The 21,115-nt window shown below is 43.3% G+C and overlaps 1 protein-coding gene across 4 annotated transcripts in view; it reads left to right on the top strand.

Annotated features, from left to right (window-relative positions):
- unc5a (unc-5 netrin receptor A) overlaps window positions 1-21,115 on the top strand; it is a 145,066-nt gene that overhangs the window by 84,579 nt on the left and 39,372 nt on the right. For 2 of the 4 annotated variants that reach the window (XM_034597128.1, XM_034597129.1), the window contains exons 3-6: window positions 10,162-10,305; window positions 11,904-12,007; window positions 13,212-13,392; window positions 18,232-18,399. In XM_034597128.1, the coding sequence (XP_034453019.1) occupies window positions 10,162-10,305; window positions 11,904-12,007; window positions 13,212-13,392; window positions 18,232-18,399 (597 nt within the window). The remainder of the gene's footprint in view (window positions 1-10,161; window positions 10,306-11,903; window positions 12,008-13,211; window positions 13,393-18,231; window positions 18,400-21,115) is intronic. The other 2 variants (XM_034597130.1, XM_034597131.1) reach the window with 1 other exon arrangement.

Here is a 21,115-nt window from a genome sequence, read left to right as displayed (position 1 = left end):
TATTTATTACACTACATGTTATGTTAAATATACTCATTTTTATCATGCCAGGAAAATAAGCGCTGGTTTAAATATATATATATATCTTAACATCTGCTACATCGTGAGACATATTCCTCATAAACTACTATTTATACTTTTGAGGCTATGTAGTAGGTTCCTTTTCTGCTGCTGCTGTCTCCTGCAGAATGTCTTGTGTGTCATGGTGCGAGGGTGGTGGATAAGACTTGTGGGTATTTGCTTTGTCCCACACATCTTCTGGAAGGATTGATTTCGAGACACACCACTGGTCTGTATCGACATCACAGCAGATCGTTAACCCCGACCGTCCAGAGGTTTCTCGTGATGTGGAAAGTCGTTGTTTTTCAGTCGTGGCATTACGGATTGTTAGCACATCCTCATTTCTTATCAAGGTTAAGCAGGTCCTGTAAATGCAGGAGGGCTGCACACTGGTTATGTGCCATATTGCAGTGTTTGATTTTTTTTAATGTAAGATGAAGAACTTTAGTTTGAAGTTCAACTGCTTAAATATCCACCTGTTCTGAAAGACTGACTTAAAATTTTAGCTGTAACCATATTGTCTATCATTGATTAAAAACAAATCTTAGTCACTGAAGCACTGTTGGTGCATTAAATGTAAATATTATCATTCATCTGAGTTTTTTTCCTACTTGATACAAGAGGTTTAAAATCACAGTAAATCTAAACTCTGTCATTGAAGGGTTGTTTGTTAGGTCAGATACAAATAGAAAATTAAAGAGCTGTAAAAACGTACATTTATTTATATCAAAACATTTGCTGTAATTAGAAAATAAGGTATAGATATAAATAGCAAATTAATTCACATACAAACATTATGATAAAATACTATTCAATATCCATATGAACAAATATGAGGTTTACAAAGTCAAAGTGATTCAGAAATATGAAAAAAATATTGTTGAGTGTTGCAGAGAGCCTGCGTGTCCCTCCAGGGTGTTTACTGAAGGCTGTGTGTTGTTGTGCTGAATATTTACATTTGCCCACATACCTCCATTGGATTATTGAAAACCTCTGCCTTCTAACTCAGACAAACACTGCCGACCCAAGGCCCAACAGGGACTGACCGATTGAGAGGAGGGGGGAGGGGGGCCTAATGCAATTTGTATGGCACGGTGCACTCGGCAACCAGATGGAAGGCAGGCTGACTTACCTGAAGCAGCTTTCCTTATTTACTTCAGCGCCCAAGGCCGTGTCAGACAAGGGGGGGGGGGGGAGAAACATGTTAGCCCGAGCAAATTATCACGGCTTTCATGTGGTTAACGTTCTATCAGATCCTCCCACTCTGCAGAATGTAATGGAAGCAGAGGCAAAGTGCTCCAGGCCTTCACCTCTGACGTGTTCTCATTCGAGTCAGGACAAGGTGTGTGTGGGAGATAAAGGAGCAGGTCCCAGTCACTCCCGGCCTGAAGACTGTGGCATACACAAGATTCTGCTCTTGCCAATCATCGGGGTCAGGATATTGGACGGAGAGTAATTACAACAGGGGCACATTGGTAAGGGCACTGTGGTAAATCACAGCACCGCCTCTGTGGATGTCTATGTGCGTGTGTGTGTGCTATTAACGAAAGGTTAGGCAAACTAATTATGGGGGGACAGTGTAAATAGGAAGATCCATAGCTTTGAATTAATGTCCATTTGATGCTATCACTTGTGGCTTTTGTTTTGTAGGCTAGCGAAATTGTGGAATACATAAATGGAAACCAAATTTTATTATCTGCCGTCTGATGTCTGCGCTCAGCGGCACGTGGAAGCTATTCTGAAGCTTTGTGCATCAATTCATTATCGCGTTCCAAACCTGTGAACACCTGCGCAACTAAAAGCACGATCTGAGCATCACTTATGTACGCAGCTTGGCCGCATTGTTGTGAGATCTTGTGTGTGAGGTGTTGTGTTGCTGACAAATACTGCAAAGTGAAATGTCTCGCAGAGTGAAGATCTCGATCTCCCGTGGCATTCAAAGTGTTTACATCATTATTCCTTATCATTGCTACCGAACCCAAAGCTTTTTCACACAAAGCCTCCTCCCCCCTCGCACATGCAGATCTGAGGTCTGAGTCACACCAGCCGAGTTCCTCCACGACTTTCGATGGCGCTCTTTGTGTCCTGCGCCATTTACACTTGTCACCCCGCTGCCGAGACTCCACCTAAGTCTCCTTGGAGTGGCATTGGGCTGAACCTAGCCTGGATTGATTGGAGCGGTACCTGCTCGCCTGTTTGTCAGCCATGAATAATCTGTAACGACATTCAGAGCATCAGCGGGGGCCTTGCAGCGTGCATTCATTGTGGAGAATGGACAGCTCAATCAAAAGAGGCTCTTGAATAGCTGGTCATAACCGGAGGCAGAGCCTTGACCCAGAACGCTGTCCCACTGACTCGAGTCGCAACCTCGCCAACATCCCCAAATGGGAGGCCCGACTGCTGCGTTCACTGTGAATCCGGAGCTGCTTCTTTCTTTTTTTTTAACCTCCCCCCTCCTCCCTCCCCCTCTTCCCGTCTCCTTTGCCGTTTAATAGAGCCATGCTTCACTCAGAAGGCCACCATATCCTTGTTAGGAGACAGACACTTATTGCACCACCTGCCATTCTTAGCTCTCCCCATCAGGAAGTGTGGGCCACCCATCACCTCGCTGCTTAACATGGTAATGGAAGTCTGAGGACTGGATGATGAAGAAGTTGTGCCCTTGGCTTTGTGACCTGGGGTTAAATTTGGAATTTGTAATATTTAAACATAGAACTACCGCACATAGAGTATAGAACCAATACCAATGCATTTTTAAAAATAACATCTCTGTATGGAAGTGATGATTGCCACAAACCCTTTGAAAAGTAATACAAAGAATGAATAAAATATAACTTCTTTATTATGTTGTTTCATAACTCTGTCGTAACTTAAAAAGAACTCAAATAAGTAAATCCAAGAATGCACAACAATGAACATGTTTGTCGATTACCCTTTCTTGCTTTGGAGCTGTCTTTGTCCAATTTAATAATAATCATAATAATAATAACAACTTTATTTGTATAGCACTTATCTCAACAAGGTTACAAAGTGCTTCCCAAAACCGAACATAAACAAATAAACAAATCCATGGCAAAAAGAAGAATGAACCAAAATATAAGGTATTCAATTCGATTCAATTTAAGGGCCAAATCATAACATAATAGATAAAGACCTTAGCGTGTTGGTTGGATGCAGTTTCCAAAGTTTGCTGCTGCAGTTTGTCATTTTTTTCCTTTTGCCTCGATAAGCTCCTCGTGCTCTTTTTCAGCCCCACTAGTACCATCCCCTTCAAACTGAAGTCTTGCATGTGTTTTGCTTGTGGGACTTTCCAGGGTGAAATATTGCCAATATATCCGACATGTCAGCTAGCTCTGGTTAATGTTACGCTTCTTTGCTGCTCTAAAAACATCACAGCCAAACCATTGTTTTGAAGTTGTGTAGAGGAAGTGATTCTTGGAAAAAGAACACTGCAGTTTTATCTGGCTGAAACTAATATACCCTATACTCATTAGAGAAGTGGCATCAGATCGGTATGTAGATCTGCATACGTGTTGATCCCCGACCAGGTATTTTTCATCGAGACATTTGCGATGCTGGAACATCTCTACTTGTTGTTATGTTCCTGTTTTCCGGCTGATTCCTGCTGCTTAGCTCGAAAAGTCATGTTTTTTTGACAGCCTGGCTTCTTTCATGTGCTGGGTCTTTCATGTAGGAGAGGTTAAGTAATTGGTCTGGGGAAGATCACATTGTGGGTCTCTTGAAAAGAAGCTCTGGACACTGGTGGAGCTGATGATGACACTGATGCCACCCAGTACAAAGAAGAACCACAGGAGGAAATAAAACACTTAGAGGCTGCTCCTGGCTGCTTGCCGGGCCGAGCATTCTTAAAAGCGCTCATCTGTGATGTCTCTCCTCAACCATTGTGAACTCTCTCCCTTGAAATGGTGCTCTCCCCTGATGTAGAGTCACCCAACCCTAATCCCACTATATCCACTGATGAATCCCAGCCACACACACGGTGGGGATGCCGTCTAATTGAGTTTCCTTGCTCACAATGAACACACACTCAGGACCTGCAAGTTCCAGTCCTTGCCTTTGATAAGCAAATGACCCCTATGGAATTGAGGTCACCGCCTGCGAAAACAAGAGCGCGGGGGAGAAAAATAAAGTCCCACACTCAGACAAGCCCAATATCGACTCGCCCAGGATTGAGTCCAATGACGTTTACCCTGTGTGTTGAGCCCCTGTTGGCTCAGGGGAAGATTCACCCCTCACACACACACACACACACACTCAATTATAGAGAGATGCTCTTGTCTCTTGACCCAGTGTGACCTCTGTCCTATTGTTAGGTGTTATTGTGCATGTCTAACAGTGGCAGCTGGTGACTCGAAAAACTGGGGAGGACAGGAGGAGAACCAACACACAACTTCATGTTGTTTTACATTAGTTCACTAACGTCTACTCAATGTTCAACAAACATTCAGTGTGACATTAGGAGCCTCTCAGTCCAACAAGGGGTGAGACATCGGCTGATAACTTTCAGTAGATTAATAAGGGAATATCACAAACAATGATAATTTGCAAATATTAAAAAAGAAATCAAAGATTAATAATTAACAGTGTGTGGCATCTTGTCCAGTTTACCAGAAGCAAGAGAGCAGAAAAGGTTTGGCCATTTCAAGAAGATCTTTTACCTTGTTTTTATGGCATCAAGTAACTAATTAAATCAAAGCCTACTGGAAAATGAGCACTTGAACAAACACCAGTGTCATAAGAACTAAGTAAAATGACAGAAACCATCTTTGAGAAAACAATCGTTCAACGTATAAACTTTGAGTTTTGGTTTTGGGCCATGTCCCATCCATTATCATGGAGGAGGCTAGTGGTGAACCGCAGCTCTCTGTCTAATCACAGACACCATTGTGTTGCTGCCGTCGACCCGAGACCAAATGTCACTGATGCGTGCTTGATTAAAAGAAAACCGATGAAATGTGAGAAGAAGAAATTTTGTATTCTGTTGAAAAGTTTTTGAAAAGTAGTTTGCAAATTGCACTTTAATCATTTTCAAATATTCTACTTCTGCCACACTCACATACAAACAGTGGTGGAGAATCGAAGATGAAGTTTGGAAATTATCATTGGACCAACATGATGTTGTTATTGTATTCTGCTTGTTGATTGGTCAGGAGGGCCCCCCCCCCCTCCTTTTCAGCACCATTATTTTTGTGCATTTTAACCAAAAACAGTTTAGCATAAAAAGTGTGTTTCCCCCTCTTGCCTCCCCTGCAAGTGTCCCTGTTGATGCTCTTCAATCAGGATTTCAATAATGGCTTTTTTTCCCAAGGAGAGAGAAAGTATTTAAATAAACTATTCAGAGATTTATGATTTATTTCAACCAATTACTCTTTTTTTATATTTTATATTTTCTTACTCATCCTGAACAAAACTAGAGAAGTAACCTCCTCGGCCTGTGTGCTGCAGCCTCCTCTGATGTGAAAATAGTCTTGCTTTGCCACAGATTAGAATAAAACACATTACAGTGAATGATTGTGTGCTCTTTGTGTGCGTGTTTGTGCCAGTGGATCTAGTAATAGCTTGTATTGTACGCCACTGCCTGGAGACTTTGCACCAAGCTCACACACACTGTAGTTAGGTCAGTTCGTTCGTGAACTCAGGCTCTCTGCATCTCTCCCGGTCTTCATTTATTCTTTATGTTTCATTTGTTAAGACTCAGGAAGTCTTGAGGCAGAAAGGGAGTCCCCAGATTGGATGCTTTTACAGATGATCCTTTTCAGATCCATGCTCAGTATGCACTGTATGACTACCAAAGACTTTTGATTAACAGAAATGTCACAGGACATCAAAATCGTCTGTTCCCTACTTTCAGTTTCAGTTTGATTTACTCACTGAAATCTCTTAGAACTTTGTCCACTTACAGGCAGCAGTGAATGATTTGTTGCTATTTTAACTTAAGGTGGAAATACTATGTTATTTATCATCAAGTATCTACTCTCTATCAAGGAAACTAAACATGAGTTCAAGATTCAAGAACTTTACTGTCATTGTGCAAGTACAACGGAAGTCATCCTCAAATCAAATAGAGTGGGAAGTGGTGCACGGAGGTTTTTGTTGTATTAGGAAGTAGGTAATAGCATTAATAATGCAGCAGGTAACACGTCATAACTTAATTTACACAAAAGCAACAATTTATTTTACCTAACTGTTTAAATTGTTTAAAGGACATGAGTGTCCATCATGCAATTGATCCCTTAACACAGCAGAAATCTGACCATAGCTTGAAATTAAGTTCAGCTTTTCGAACTTGAAAGAGTGAAAACACAGATATTGGTTGTTTCTAAGCGTAGGAGTTTTGTATTTTTACTAAATAAATATCACAGCTTTACTTTAACCTTGACACTGGCACTGGTAATAAACCATCAATAAACTTTTCAAATCTCAGAGTTGTTAACTATACCTTTCTGTGAAAAATAAGCTCTTGAAAAAAACACTTTCCTCACCCTGTCTGTCTGGTTAAATATCCACTGCCACCGCAGTGACCACTTTAAATACAAAGAAAATGTAGTGTAGAGAACGTTTTACTGAAGAACGGGAGTTTCAGGTGTTTGAAAGCATGGATTGTCTTGTCTTTCAGTCAGTCATCTTGTCTGTGCACTGTAAATATGTATTTTCCGAATACAAGAGAGGTAATTACACTTCAATAAAAATAAACTCACCAGGGTTCCAGCCGTAAGTCCATTATTCATACAGTGTCAATCGCATAATTGCCCCTTTAAATCTTCTCGGTGATTTCACTGAGGTTTGGGATATGAGCTCATTTGTAAAATGGGCTGCAGATCAAATGGGAAACTGAGGGAGTCGTGTCATGTTTTAATTATCATTAAATAGCCACGTTACGCGCACGCTCACTATCTCACACTAAAGGAGGCGTTAATTTCTTTTTTAGATTTTGACACCTCGGAGGCGACTCAACATACTAGTAGGAATCGATATTGATATAGTTGAGGTGTGTGTGTGTGTGTGTTTAGGTGTGTATGTGTGTGTGTGTCAGTGGCCTATTTTCAGAAAAAGACAGTTTTCCATGAATCAATGCTTCTCTCGTCGTATCATTCAAGAGTGATGTGCGTAAAGTTTTGTTTTACTTCTCGCCATCTCTGTGGAATAGACTTTGGAAAACAACACTAAATAGCAGCCTGTCCAATTATTATTAACAGCTATAAAATTACAGTCCCATTTTGTTCACAAAGTGATGAGATTATTTTGTCCTACTTATTAATTGGAGTGAAATTGGACAGACTGACTCACAGCAGTGTTACTGGAAGGTGTCAGACACAGAACGCAGGTAATTATGGAGACAGGAAGAGATAAGGAAACAGAATGCAATTACCCTGGCAAGCAGAGCTTCAAATTGCTCTTCTTAGGATTTCTCACCTCAGGTTGCTATTGTTCATGCTTTGCATCTCCATGCTGATCTTTATTCCCTTTACCCTCCAGCTCAAAGAAGAGGGATGGTTTGCATTAATTAAATGAATTTCTACTGTAAGTGAAGCCATGCAAAGTGCACGGGACGTGGCTCACTGCTGTATTTCAAATGTATGTGTTCAAAAATCCAAATGATTTTGCATAAATTGTTATGAGCACATAAATCAGGACCATCAGATGTTCCCATTGTTATTCACACTCCAGCCTGTGAGGATTTCTCACAATTTAGTTTAATTTAACTTTCGGGTTTGAGGGCACTCTTCAGACTGATTTCACAAGTTTTTTACAAGGCACACTGCAACTGTAATATTATTATTACAGTAATGGATTCATATGTAGAATATATTTCCTATTTTCAGGATTCCATTAATAACAAACACAAACATAAAAACCAACAAAAATGCCAATATAACAATTCCCCTCCCGGATCCCTCCCGAGTGTATAATACATAAAGTGCACGCTGCTGCTGCTGCTGCACTGTAAATACAAATGTATATTTAACCAACTCTCCTGCTGCGTTAGACGTAATTTCATTACTTTTGTTCGTTGATGCTGTGGTGGAGTTTTTGCTCTGAACACACAAAATGTTACTGCATCAACAACTGTGCTTTAGATTGTGTAGTTTGGGAATTCGAGTGTTGTTGCTGTTGTATAAGGTACAAGGTGTTTCTTACTTACGTCATTTGGGGAGAAACTAAATGCTGCCAGGCTGCTGACTTGAAGCAAGAAGACAGGGGGGAGGCAGGGGGGTTCTTCTGCTCCATTTGTTCATTCCCTGTAGTGCCCATTTTGTTACTTTAGCCATTTGTTTTAGCTTTTAGGTGCTCCTTCAGCCTATGCTGCACACTCTCTCTGCAGACACACACACACACACACACACACACACACACACACACACACACACATCCGATAGAAGAGCCAGATTTGAGAGGGAGAAACAAAGAGACTAAATGAGGGCAAGTTCCTCAAAGATCCAGCCTCGCATCTCAAAATAAATCATTTTAAATCCCAAAAAATGTGTCCGTTTTATTAAAGCCAAAATATAAACATACAGATATCACTTTTTCCTCCTTTTGAATTTGTTGCACATGTGAGTCGGACATACGTTGGTGAAATCTTGCAGCGCAGGGTGTTGTTGATGCTCAGAGTGGCGCTCCGGGGCTGGATTTGCTGCACGTGTACTCGCATTCACTGTGATCGCATAAAGCAAAACCCGCCACTAATGCATGGGAGGCTGGAAGGGGGGGTGGGGGGGGGGCGTCTGTCAGCGACCCTCAGAGCTACATATCACCGTATGGCTGCCAGCGATGGAGCCACTTGGCTTCTCTCGCTGACGGCTCCTGTCACTGCCGGGGCCGGCGCACACTCCCGCTGCCGAGTCCATACGCACGTTTGTCTCAAATTGTTCATGAAAGATGACCCTTTTTTTGTTTTGATGAATGCTCTGTATCAGCACAAGTGCTTTATGTAATTGCTGTATAGGTTTGATGGCCTGATAGGTGCCACTTAGTGGAGCTTACGTCAGGTTCCGTCTGGGGCTGGAAATGATCACTGCAGACGGATCAAGTGTGCGAAGGGAGTGCAAGGGTGTCACAAAGTGCTTTTATGTAAATCGCAGTTGAAGAGAGTCTCTCCATTGAGACTTCAATATACGGAACTGTATACGCTACTACATCCGTCTTGGGGAAGTGTCCTCTGTGACTGTGAAAATGCTCTGTGTTCATATGAAAGGTTCAACACCCCTCTCTCCCAAAAGACCCCAGAGAGAAAGGATTAGAAGGAGAGAGAGAGGGGGGGAGAGAGAGAGAGAGGGAGGGCTGGAAGGAAAACGTGGCAATCTCTTCATCATCTGTGAAAAGAAAATGGGACACATAGTTGGGATCAAGGTCGAGGCTCAATATATAAAGATACCCATGGCTAACAGGTTCCATATCAAAGGTCAAATAAAAATGAAATGAAAGATAGCTTCTTAATATATAAAAGACGAGCCCCTGACAACACCATGTTGTTGTGTAGAGGAGAGTTGTCTTTGCTTTCTTCTTGAAAAGCAATAAATCTATTTTTCGCACCGTGTTGCTGCAGCACATCAACAGTGTTGTGGAAACGCTCCAAAGATGGTGAACTCTTCCCACTTCCTGGATTTAATAATAGTGAAGCCGCTCGCACTGAGCATTTTTATTTGTCGGGGGTTTGTTAACAGCTTCCCTGTTCCTTCCCAACTGTTGCTGTTTCAACTCGCTCCAAATTACATTGAGGATAGCTGTGAGGCTCTCTTTCTCATTCTCCTCAGTTAACAAGCACTCTGTTTATATATGATTACGCGTCTCTGCTTATTTATTCTACCTGGCGTTTTTGAATTACTCTGCCACTTTGGTTCAAGGTACAAAATGCACAAAAAAGGATCCGTGTGTGTGTGTGTGTGTGTGTGTGTGTGTGTGTGTGTGTGTGTGTGTGTGTGTGTGTGTGTGTGTGTGTGTGTGTGTGTGTGTGTGTGTGTGTGTGTGTGTTCTTTCCATCGATTAATATTTACGGTCATTTCACTCCTCGCTGATGGGAATAAACCTGCTGTCGCTCGTTCACCATTTTTGACGGTTGTTCCTGTGTTTGCTTTGCAGCGCTGCCAGTCATGCAGGTGACAATTGACATCACCAGACAGCAGGTGGAGAAGATCTTCGGTCTGGACGAGTACTGGTGTCAGTGTGTCGCCTGGAGCACCACTGGGACACAGAAGAGCCAAAAAGCCTACATCAGGATCGCTTGTGAGTGCACTCTCGAAATGATCACCGCGTCATTACTAAGGCAAACACTGGCTAACCAGGCGCTTGCATAATGCACAGCAGTGTGTAATAAGAGGATGTTAGCAGGAGGACTTTTTTGGTGGTTGGAGAGGGACCAAGTTTCATTTAAGAATTAGCCCAGAGGCCATTATGATGTGATGCACCACAGTGTATTGCTACGATTACAATTTAGTTAAATCTTCTCCCTGTGATTCTCTGAGAAGAAAATATCAGAGGGAGACACGGAGAGTAATGTGTCTGCTTGAAGGCAGAGTGAACTCTAAATTTGAGTATTCATGAGTATATTTTTCATTGGATACAGTGTATCAGCAATGATCCCTATGAAAGTAACTGGAATAAAAACAGATTTGAAATTTATTGCTGTGCAGCAATCATAAATCTGTCTGGGGAACGCAGAGACATCCCTCGCTGCAGCCTCAAAAGCTTTATTAGAAGAAGCCATTTTACGTTTGAGTATTTTAAAGCATTCTGTCTATTAATTCCCACATAAATATGCAATGTTCCAGACCGAGCCGAGCGCAGCAGCGTCTCCAAACCACCAGATGTTTTGAAAACACACTTTCATTATCCAACCTCGTTTGAGACATCAACAAAGTCAGTTGGATGCAAGATAAGGACACGCGCGCATGCTTCAATAAGGATGCTGTAGCGCAGATATGCACGTGCACACGTACACACATTCGTAAAGATTTAAGCCTTCCAGGACTGTTATATCCCACGTCTCCTCCAGTCCCATTGTATCGCCTTCAATTAAATCGAATGTCATGAAACTCTCTGCTCATCTTAACGTTTCTCTCTGTATGATTGGTGAGGACAGGCTCAACATCTGTTTAAAGGAATCCACCGGCGGCTCACGGCCGCACCCCCAACCCCTCACAACACAATAACACATTGTATCGCTCTGAGTCAAAACCCGGGGTGAACACGCATCAGATTTGCACCGACCCGCCTGTTATCAGCAGCCTGTCTAGCTCATCAGATACAAATAGACCTGCATTCGTTTTTTCCCCCATAAGAAAAAAAGCGTTGCCAATTTTACCTGCGTTATACACAGCCTTCGCTCACAGACAAATATTTAGAGTTGGTGAAAGAGTAAGAGTAGTCAATGAGACGTAATGTGAAGCCCCATGCAGTCAGTCAGGCTCGCAGGAGCTCTTGTCCAGGCGCCTCAGGGCTTTTGTTTTCATGTGTCTGCTCCAAGCCCTCATACAGATGGAGGCTGGAGGCTGCATGATGCGGGAGAGAGCAGAATGGGTGGGAGCGGAGGAGTGAGGGGTAATGCAATTGCTTTTGCTTGATGCCGAGCCCCTCTGGCAGCAGACAAGCATCTCTGAACCAGCCAGGCAGCCTGTAATAAGCAACATGTTTGGTGCCACCGATCCCCCCGTGTGGCTTAGGGGCCAACTGGAGTGCGACACGCTCAGCGAGGCCATGGGTGGACATTTAAAGAGTGGGAATTTTAGAGACATTCTGGTCCAAGTTTTGCGGATAACAGTATCTCAGTCAAGCCTCACAAGCTTGAGCGCAAATATCCTAATTGGTTGTGTTTCTTCCACCAGACCTGAGAAAGAACTTTGAGGAGGAGCCGCAGGGTAAAGAGGTGGCATTGGACCAGGAGGTGTTACTGCGCTGCCATCCCCCCGAGGGAGTGCCACAAGCCGAGGTGAGACAGGGATACAGAAGATATTTATAGGCCCACATACCGCATCCATTTACCCTTTCCTCACCAGGAGGGCGAAGAGCAAAAAGTGCCTCTGGATGAGCCTCACCACGGAGCAGACAATCCTGCACGGATAAATTACGCCTCTAATTATTCCCCCTTATTGATTTATTATCTCTCACATCTCTGAGAAGCCGTATATCACATCATCTCGTCACATCACTCACTGTGGGCATGGAGGATTCACTCCTCGTTTGACATCTCTAAAGGCCTATCCATAATTAATGGCTCTATTTGTCTCAGTCTGTCCCTATCTTACTTTCTATCTCTCTGCCGTTTCTCCGTGTCCTGTATCTCTCGTGCACTCATGCACTTCCTTGTTCTGCTCGCGAATACTTCTCCACGTGTCTCTGTGGTGTGTGTCTGTGTATAGAGGACAGGGGCCGGCTGTTTCACCTCACCTGCCGCATTCCGCACGCTCCCAGATAGGAACTAACTGCTCCGATAACAACCCCGGAGGAGGTCAGGCCACAGCGGCACACTAGCCAACCACAGCCGTACAGTGCAGGGACAGTTTGTGGGGGGGGGTTGCCATCCACAGCTGAGCAGAAAAGAACATCAGAGCAGGAGTCACCATGGGGAGAAAAAAGGGGTATAGCGCGAGAGAAAGAAAGCCCAATTACATGCGGCATCGCAACTGCGAGAAGTACCGACAACAATGCCGCCGTATACTGTAGCTCCTCTCGAGACGGCACAAGGTCAAGTGAGAGCAAGAAAACAAGAAAGCCAATCTGAGAGTACACCAAAAAAAATGGAATAACATCAGTTTGGGCTTTTGCGAGGGGGCACGGAAACTACACAAAGCATGATTAGTTTCGCTCACAGACCCCCAACAGCTCCAGAGTCGGCTACAAAATAGAAGCTGCGTTTTCTCAACAAAAAAGGAAAAAAACTTGAAAATCAGTGTGCTGTATAAATCAATAAATCTCATCACCATATCAAGCTTCATTTGTTCCTCTTTTACTATGTGTGATAGCATCAGAGAAGTACTAGCTCACAGTTTTTGGGGTTTTTTTCTCCATGTAAAAACCTCTCATCCGCAGCGTGTCTGGTCCCAGAAGAGCTTCAACACGGGAGGGAGGGGGGGGGTGAAACCTTTTCTATTGAGATGCAGTGCATTTTTTTGACCGCTGAAACATATTTTCAGGTGGAGTGGCAGCGAAACGAGGATGTGATCGACCCGGCAAGCGACCCCAATTTTTTCATCGCCGCTGACCACAATCTCCTCATCAGAAAAGCCCGGCTGGCGGACACGGGCAACTACACGTGCGTGGCCAAAAACATCGTCGCTCGCCGAAAAAGCACCTCTGCCACGGTCCTAGTCTACGGTAGGTGATGACTTCTTTCAGCAGCAAGTCAGAGCTCAGTGTGGAGACTAATAAGGAGTCTGGACCCTAAGCTTCTAAATACAGAAACATAAAGTCAGCTCCAGTAAACAGTTTTGCTTGCATTTTGCCCACATTATTGTGTTTTTTTTTTTCCTGTCTTTATTCAAGAGCGTGGTGTTTCAGTTTGAAGAGTTATTGATTTCACGTTCGGATTATATAATGCTCTCACTCAAACACACCCTGCTTGAGCTTGGATTTAGTTCAGCTTCAGCTCCTCATACTGCTCCTATGTTCCCCAACCAATAGCACCAAGTTCAGTGATGACAAACGAATTTGTCCTGCCCTCGTTGTGTGTTATCTTTGAGAGTCCCGCATTGGCGGTTACTGTAACCGGGTTCATGAACTCCCGCCCTCCACAGCTTTGTTAATATTACACCTCCTTCCCGTTGGTGTGCTTGAAGAAAAAATGACAACATGGAGCAGGAGTTCTGCTGATCCCCGGTCAACATGAAGCAGCAAAATCAAGGAGATCAAGTGATTTTCATTTAGAGAATATGAGAAACAGCTCTATTTCTTTCCCCCAAAGGCAAAAGTAACCAAAACGAGGGCGGGGTCATTTCATTTGCACCAAAAATTCAAGTGCAGAATAAAAAAAACAGAGTAGAGGAGAAATGCAAAAGCAGACATTTTACAGGAGCACAGAAGCAGCGGGATCGCTGGAGCGCAAGAAATCTAAGTACGGGCAAAGTATATTTAAGTGTGAGCACAGGGTTTTGAGTGAAAGCTTTAATCTGAACGTGAAATCAATAAGTCCTGCTCTTAAACTCTCTTGAATAAAGAGAAAAATAAACATATGTTGTCCTCTGCATATTCTCTTTGTCCATTTTCTCTCACATGGACGACAGGAAGTTGGAATAATATATTCAGATTCCACAGAACAGCTGTAATATTGGTATGCAGTGATACACATATGTGACATATGGGGACAGCTTGCAGAAGTTCTCCCTCTTCTGCATCGAGCAAAGGATTACATCATCATAAATAACCACATAAAGAGAAAGTAGCGTATCTGCACGTTAATTAGCACAACTTAAATGTTACTGGCAGCCGTTCTGCCAAAGCTGGCAGACTCTGATCTTGGGGCTGCCATCTTCTTCCTCCTCTGTAGTGGATCCAATATGAGAAGAAAAATTGAATTAACAGCATACTGTAAATAATGACTTGGCTTGATAAGCAGACTGACCTTTATTAAAAATGCAGGGGAAAAGAAGCATAATTCCTATCACAGAGGGTTCCACGGCTCCTGGCACAGCACCACTAAAGTTTTTGCATACGTTGCAGCCTGGTTTAATTCTCGGCTACATGCAAACAGGAAATGGAAATCACATGAATCATGAAAGCGACTTTGTGTAAGGAAATGTATAATCTGGCACGGTGTCTGACACCTGGTCCGTCTCTCGTGGAGGCTGCCAGAAAAAAGTCGATGTTATGATGCGCTGTAAAGTCAGAACAGCAATTCTTGTTTAGTATCGTGTCGGTAGAGAAAACGCCATATGCCAAAAATATACAGCACTTTGTGAATGTCTGCGCACCTCTTCAGTTTTTAAATTTGTTCTGCTATAACAATGATTTTTAAAATTGAATTATTTAACTATCTATCATTATTTATCTATAAATATTGATAATTTTATCACACAAAATTTATTACAACATTTGTGAAGTTCATGTGGTTTTTACTGTAACTATTTTCATCCCTTGTATAATCTGTCAGTGGGAATTATTTGATCTGATTCTGTATCTTATGCTGTTCTCATTTTGAGGTTGTAGCTACTTGAATATTAATTGCTACTTAAGTTTGCAGTTACTCTAGATTTTCAGCCAACAAAACCTCTCTGTGGATTTTAGGGCATAAGATGAATTCGAATTTAAGAAACATTAGCCAGTGTGAAACGTGAGGATCATGAATACAGAGCTGTTTGATTGGTTTGGATTTATAAAAGAAGATATTATCCTCTCCCTCTTACTGTATTCAAAAATACACATGTGGGTGATTTTCTATTAGAGGGGAAGACTTAACATATCACAGTGAGAAACCAGTCTTTAGTTTTGTGTTGATTTGTATTTGTGTTTTTTATTCTATAATAATATAGGATATAATTGTTTATAATAGTCCTAACATTTTTTATAAGTAAAAGTACAAATAAACAGACAAAAATGTACTTAAGTCAAAGTAGCACATTAACTTTTCTACTTCGCCTAAAAGTAAGTAAGTGCTTTCTTTTAAATATACCTAAAGTATTGAACCTAAAGGTACTTTGAGTGTAGCCTTTTCCCGAATGTTAACTTCATCTCTCAAATCCACTGTAAACCTTTCTTCACCAGTGATGCTGCTGCAGGCGCGCTCTGAAGGAGGCGGGGTCTAATGTTACCCACTTGCTCTGATTGGATCAGTGGACCAATTTGCTTATTTATAACTTTCAAAAAGGATGCGTGAGCTTTGAAGAGCGTCTTGCTTTTCATTTAGGCGCCCATGTTATCAGGTCAGAGCAGCCTGTCGGAGCCGCGCTGCTCTTCTAGAGAGTCGGGGTCTCGCCTATTTTCTTTTATTTTTCACATGCCGCAAGGTTCACAGCAAAACAGACAGAGAAAATGATCTTTCAACACCGTTTCAATGTTTATCTGTGGAATATGTCATAAATACAAATATTACCAACACTTCCTTCTGTTTGAAAGCAACAGCTCTCTAGTGTTTTTGTTGACTGAATCCTTTCATTTGTTTTAACAAGGTTTTGATTGTTATTGCAGGACTGGAAGATGCATGACTTCACACCGTAGACTCCTGGTATTCAGTAGAGTACAAAGGCTACTTTCTAGTAGAGGACGTACTGTGGTCATATCAGGAACCCAAACAGCTCCGCAGCACACACGCTCACTGTGTGAGAAACTGCTGATCAGCGACTGTGTATCGCAATGTTTTGTAAATATGAAGTGAAGAAGAAAGTACCGGTATTCGCTGATATATGTAGAGGAGTAAATTAAAGTTAAGTACCGATGCATGGAAAATATACTTAAGTAAGAATATTATTAAGAATATTCACTTCCAGGGCGAGTGGTTTCAAATGTATTAATTTGGAGCATGCATTCAAAAACAGGCATAATGACACACACTCCTCCAAGCCTCCAGCGTCAGAATAAGAGCACAATTACATTAAATCCAGATTTGAAGTGACTGTGGAGGCAAAAGCATTCACGCTCCTATTGTTTGCCTTTTTTTTGTGTCGTCAAACAGTCAACAAACAGTTTCCATTCTGAAGACCCAAGAAATTCTGAATAAATTGCTCGGGTGCTTGCATGTGCAATTTAATTTCTTCCCATTGTGCTTTGTGCTTGACAAAATGACAATTGCAGTATTATTTGAGGTCACATGATAAAAGAAGATTTTTTTGGTTTAAAGAAAAAGATGCGTTACTGCTCTTCGCTTATGCTTCTCTATTGCAGAGGAAACAATTAATTTAGCTGAGAGCATCACAGTCCAGCGAGATAGCTGATCCAGCTAGCAGTAGCAAGTCATAATAAGTGCTACTTTTCAAAGTGGGGTTCAACAGGGGGCCAGAGATGCATTTTAACAAGGCCTGGCTGGTGTGACTGCACTCTGTGATAAGAGGTAATCAGGGGCCGAGTTGCCTGGTAATTTACCTCGCCGCGGCGGGCAATCAATCGCATAGAGAGGGCAAGGAAATGATTCAGCCACGACAAGCACAGGAGAGAGTTAGAGGGAAATTAGGAAGGGAGTATGTACAGAGAAGGAACGAGTGCTGTTCGAGTCAATAAATCAGGAATCTCGCTGTCTTGTAAACGGGAGCAAACACAGTAGATACAGGAAGGAGCTGGTTAGAATTAAATCAGCGTGATTTGATGTAATCACCTGCCATGATCGAGCGATACGCCATGAATTATGCCCCAATAAATGTTTTTTGAATTTGAGAACCCGAGCGGCTGGTACAGCAAATTATAGGAATTTAGCTTGCAGACTTAGTGAACTGCCTGAACTTTCAGTCTCAAATATAAGGGAGAAATAAATTATACAGTGTTGTTCTCTGCAATTCAGAGAATACTTGAGATTGATGAATGACGTGTAATGGTATACAATCAGTAGTGGACTGGAAAAACCTCAAAGGTTATATATTTAAGGTTGTAAAGTTTTTGAATATTATATATGCGTTTATGAGTATGAGCACTGGGATTCCAGTGGTATTTCTGAACTGGGATTATATTCTGACTTTATTTTGAGGGTTTTGTATAATTTCCTTGGTTAAATTTGTAGTGATATTTAAAAAGTCCACTTGTCTCTTTGCAGCAACTTTAGCTGTGTCTCAATTCAGGGCCACGTCCTTCTGAGGCTGCATTGGAAGGTCGATTGTGTCACAGCAGCCAACTAGACTGTCCCGTTCGGTTCGGCCTTCGCGGAATACGCGGTCTACCCTGCGCATGGAGATCGCCTCCATCGTGGGCAGGGTTGACCGCGTCCTCTGAAGGATGCAGTACCTAAATTGAGACACAGCTTGTGTCCTCGTCAGTTTTGCTGTAAATTCAACATGGACACAGGAAGCAGCCCCCCCCCCCCCCCCCCCCCCCTCTACTCTTGCTCTCCAATGTGTCCACCTTGCAGTATTGAACCAACAAGTGTAACAGCACAGTCACAATTATTGTTGCGCAACACACCTCTACTGCGTGGTGCATGTCGGGTAATCCTGGCTGCTCTGTCCCTTCATCCATCCATCCCTCCTCCCTTCCTTCACCTCTCCATCCACCCCAACCCCTCCGGCGCTGGTCTGACAGTCAACGGCGGCTGGTCCACGTGGACCACCTGGTCGTCCTGCAGTGCTGTGTGCGGGCGTGGCTGGCAGAAGAGGAGTCGGAGCTGCACCAACCCCACGCCACTGAACGGAGGCACATCCTGTGAGGGGCAGAACGTCCAGAAAAGTGCCTGCGTGGCCACCTGTCCAGGTAACTCCCAGGCAACCCTGTTTGTCCTGTGGCGCTTGGCTTCCTGTGGCTTCCATTTCGCATTTTTCTTTGCATCTAGAAGTCATCAATTCATTTTTTATGTTGGCTGCCCTTTACTAGCAGCACCTCCACGTCTTTTCTTAGATGTCAGTGCTTCTGTTTTGTTTTCCCGCAATTAGGCCACTTACACAGCGACGTCAAAGCCTATTAGTCTTCACAGCAAGGAGTCATCCTGAAAGTGATTTATTATCATCACGCTTTGTTCACATATCTCTTTATCTACACAGACCCTGCTTTTATATAGACCTGTCTGCTTTAAGAGACATGGTCCCTGCCATGGCGTTGTGTCAGACCAGCTAGTACATTTGTTATTGTTTGATGCTCAAGCTATGTAGTAAATATGGGCAATAAAAAGCTGAATTATGGCGACCTGTGTGCCATGTCTACGTGTGAGGAGTTGAGGGCGTTTCATTTGCCTGTCCGCTCTCCCTTGTGAGCGCGTCAGAGAGGCAGAGTGCCCTGCCTGATACTGAGCAACACATATCGATCCCTGCTAGCCTGAGATGGAAGTCAAGCTGCTTCATTTGCAGGCCCACATTAGCCCCCTGACAGAAGGAGAGATAGCGAGAGAGAGAGAGAGAACAAGGAGGTGTAAGGAGGAAGCAGGGATAGAGACAGATGGAATCAGATACAGTGTAAGGACGGCAGGACAAAGCCCTGAGTGAGAGAGCGAAGGGGAAAACCGAGAAAGAAGTAAAGAAAGCCTGAGTGCGTACGAGAGCTGGCTGCTGCCTGTCAGCAGATCAGTCTGTGGACATACTCTGTCGCTGGGGCACTGCAGCCATGCTGACCGCAGGAGAAATCTCCCACGCTCGGTAAATAGCAGAAAGGGAAATCGAACACCTCTGGCAGTGGCAGCTTCTCCCTGTCTAAAACAAAGGTTATCTCCCTCAGTGAATCATGGTGTTGTGTTACACATCTCCCATGTAAAGACATCACTAGATGTCAAGCATGAGTGTAAGTAACATGGCCCGCTGGAATACAGCAGCAGGAGGAGGAAGACAAAGGAAACAGAGAAATGTGTGACGCTCTGTTCGGACGCGCTCTGGACAGATTTGGAATTATTAGCGCTGGAGCAACGAGTAATGGAATTACAGGGGTGTCCAGGGATGCTTGACATTCCCCCACAGCAAAGCAGGATACTGACCTCCATGAGCTTAAAGAGATTAATGTCAGTCCGAGCTATTGTTAGACTGAACCCCACCCTCCTCTATCTTTCTCTTGCCCCGCAAGGAGAAAGTGTGTAATTTCAACCCTTAGGGTGCTGTGACAGAAATTGCATTGTGCCCTGTGAACACAGTTTGCACAGACGTTGGGAGTAAATGAAATCCTCTTTTTTTCCCTCTTGATGAGGTACGCCACACCAACGTGACCCCGCTCACACCTCTATCAGTCCTGTTGTGGGCTCCGAGGGCTCTGCCTCCTCTTCTCTCTCGCTACCTGTCTCAGACGGAGCATCAGTGGCACAGACAGCCGCAGCTGTCGGCGCCCAGCGAGGGTTCCCCTCAAGGCCAAAGTCCGCCACGCCAGAGTCAGGGGGATGATGGGCTGTTGTTTCCAATCACAAGTGGCACAGTGGCTCTGTTGTGTACTCACAGACATGCCTCGGAAAGCCCCCGAGATGAACCGACTCCTGCCGTCATTTGTCCTCCAGCACACACACACACACACACACACACACACACACACACACACACACACACACACACACACACACACACACACACGGCCTAGCAACAACAAGCCCCAAATACATCCAAATCCTCACTTTGATTCATCATATACATGATTAACACATATATGACTCATCGGCCTGAATAGCAGCTCTCATATAAGAGTCACGCATGGTCAGCGAGGGGGAACAGATGAGACCAGCCTGGCAGGAGAGCGTTCTTCAATGCTGGATAACAACTTTAATTATCCCTGTGCTTTTAGCCTCTGCAGGTCTCATCCACTACATGTACAGTAGATGGTGATTTCAACCCATTTCAGAAGAAAGGGTCTGGAGGAGAATGAATAGCACGGGGAGCTGTAATGCTGCAGATAGACACCATGTTATTTATTTAGGCACCGTTGACATTTGGATTCAGAAGCAGTGTTCTTTTATTTTTTAACTCAGCCTTGAGACGCATTTTTTCCTCTACAGTGCCTTTCTGTTTGACGAGGGTTATAAAAGTTGCATGATTTAATGCTGGTCTTGTTTCAAAAGTTCATTAATTATCTAGACGGATATTCCTTGTTCATTATTAGCTCTCTAGTGCATTTAACTTACAGCATTAGATCTTTGAAATGGGTTACAGGAAAATATTAAATATTGTTTTTGCTGCTTATTCTGTGTGATTTAAAGCCACAGTCTGCTTCTGCTTTGTCTAAACCACACACTGATGGATTTGCCGCACTCCTCCTCTGGGGGATAAAAAAGATGCTGTCGACTGAATGAAAAATCACTGGAAACTAATCAGTTTAAATTTGGAAGCAACAACATGCAGAGGCTATAATTTTTCTCTACGTTTGCCCGGCTATGTCTATATATACATTTCTTGTTGCAATGCCGATGGCCATGCGTTGTTCCAAATATGAAAAGTAGCATGATCCCTGCAGTGTAGTGCTGATCCTCAACCACAGAGGCATATTTTCATACGCGTACACGTCATGC

Source organism: Hippoglossus hippoglossus, chromosome 10 (genome assembly GCF_009819705.1).
Source record: "Hippoglossus hippoglossus isolate fHipHip1 chromosome 10, fHipHip1.pri, whole genome shotgun sequence".
Classification (NCBI taxonomy): domain Eukaryota; kingdom Metazoa; phylum Chordata; class Actinopteri; order Pleuronectiformes; family Pleuronectidae; genus Hippoglossus; species Hippoglossus hippoglossus.
This window is presented reverse-complemented; position numbering and strand designations above follow the sequence as displayed.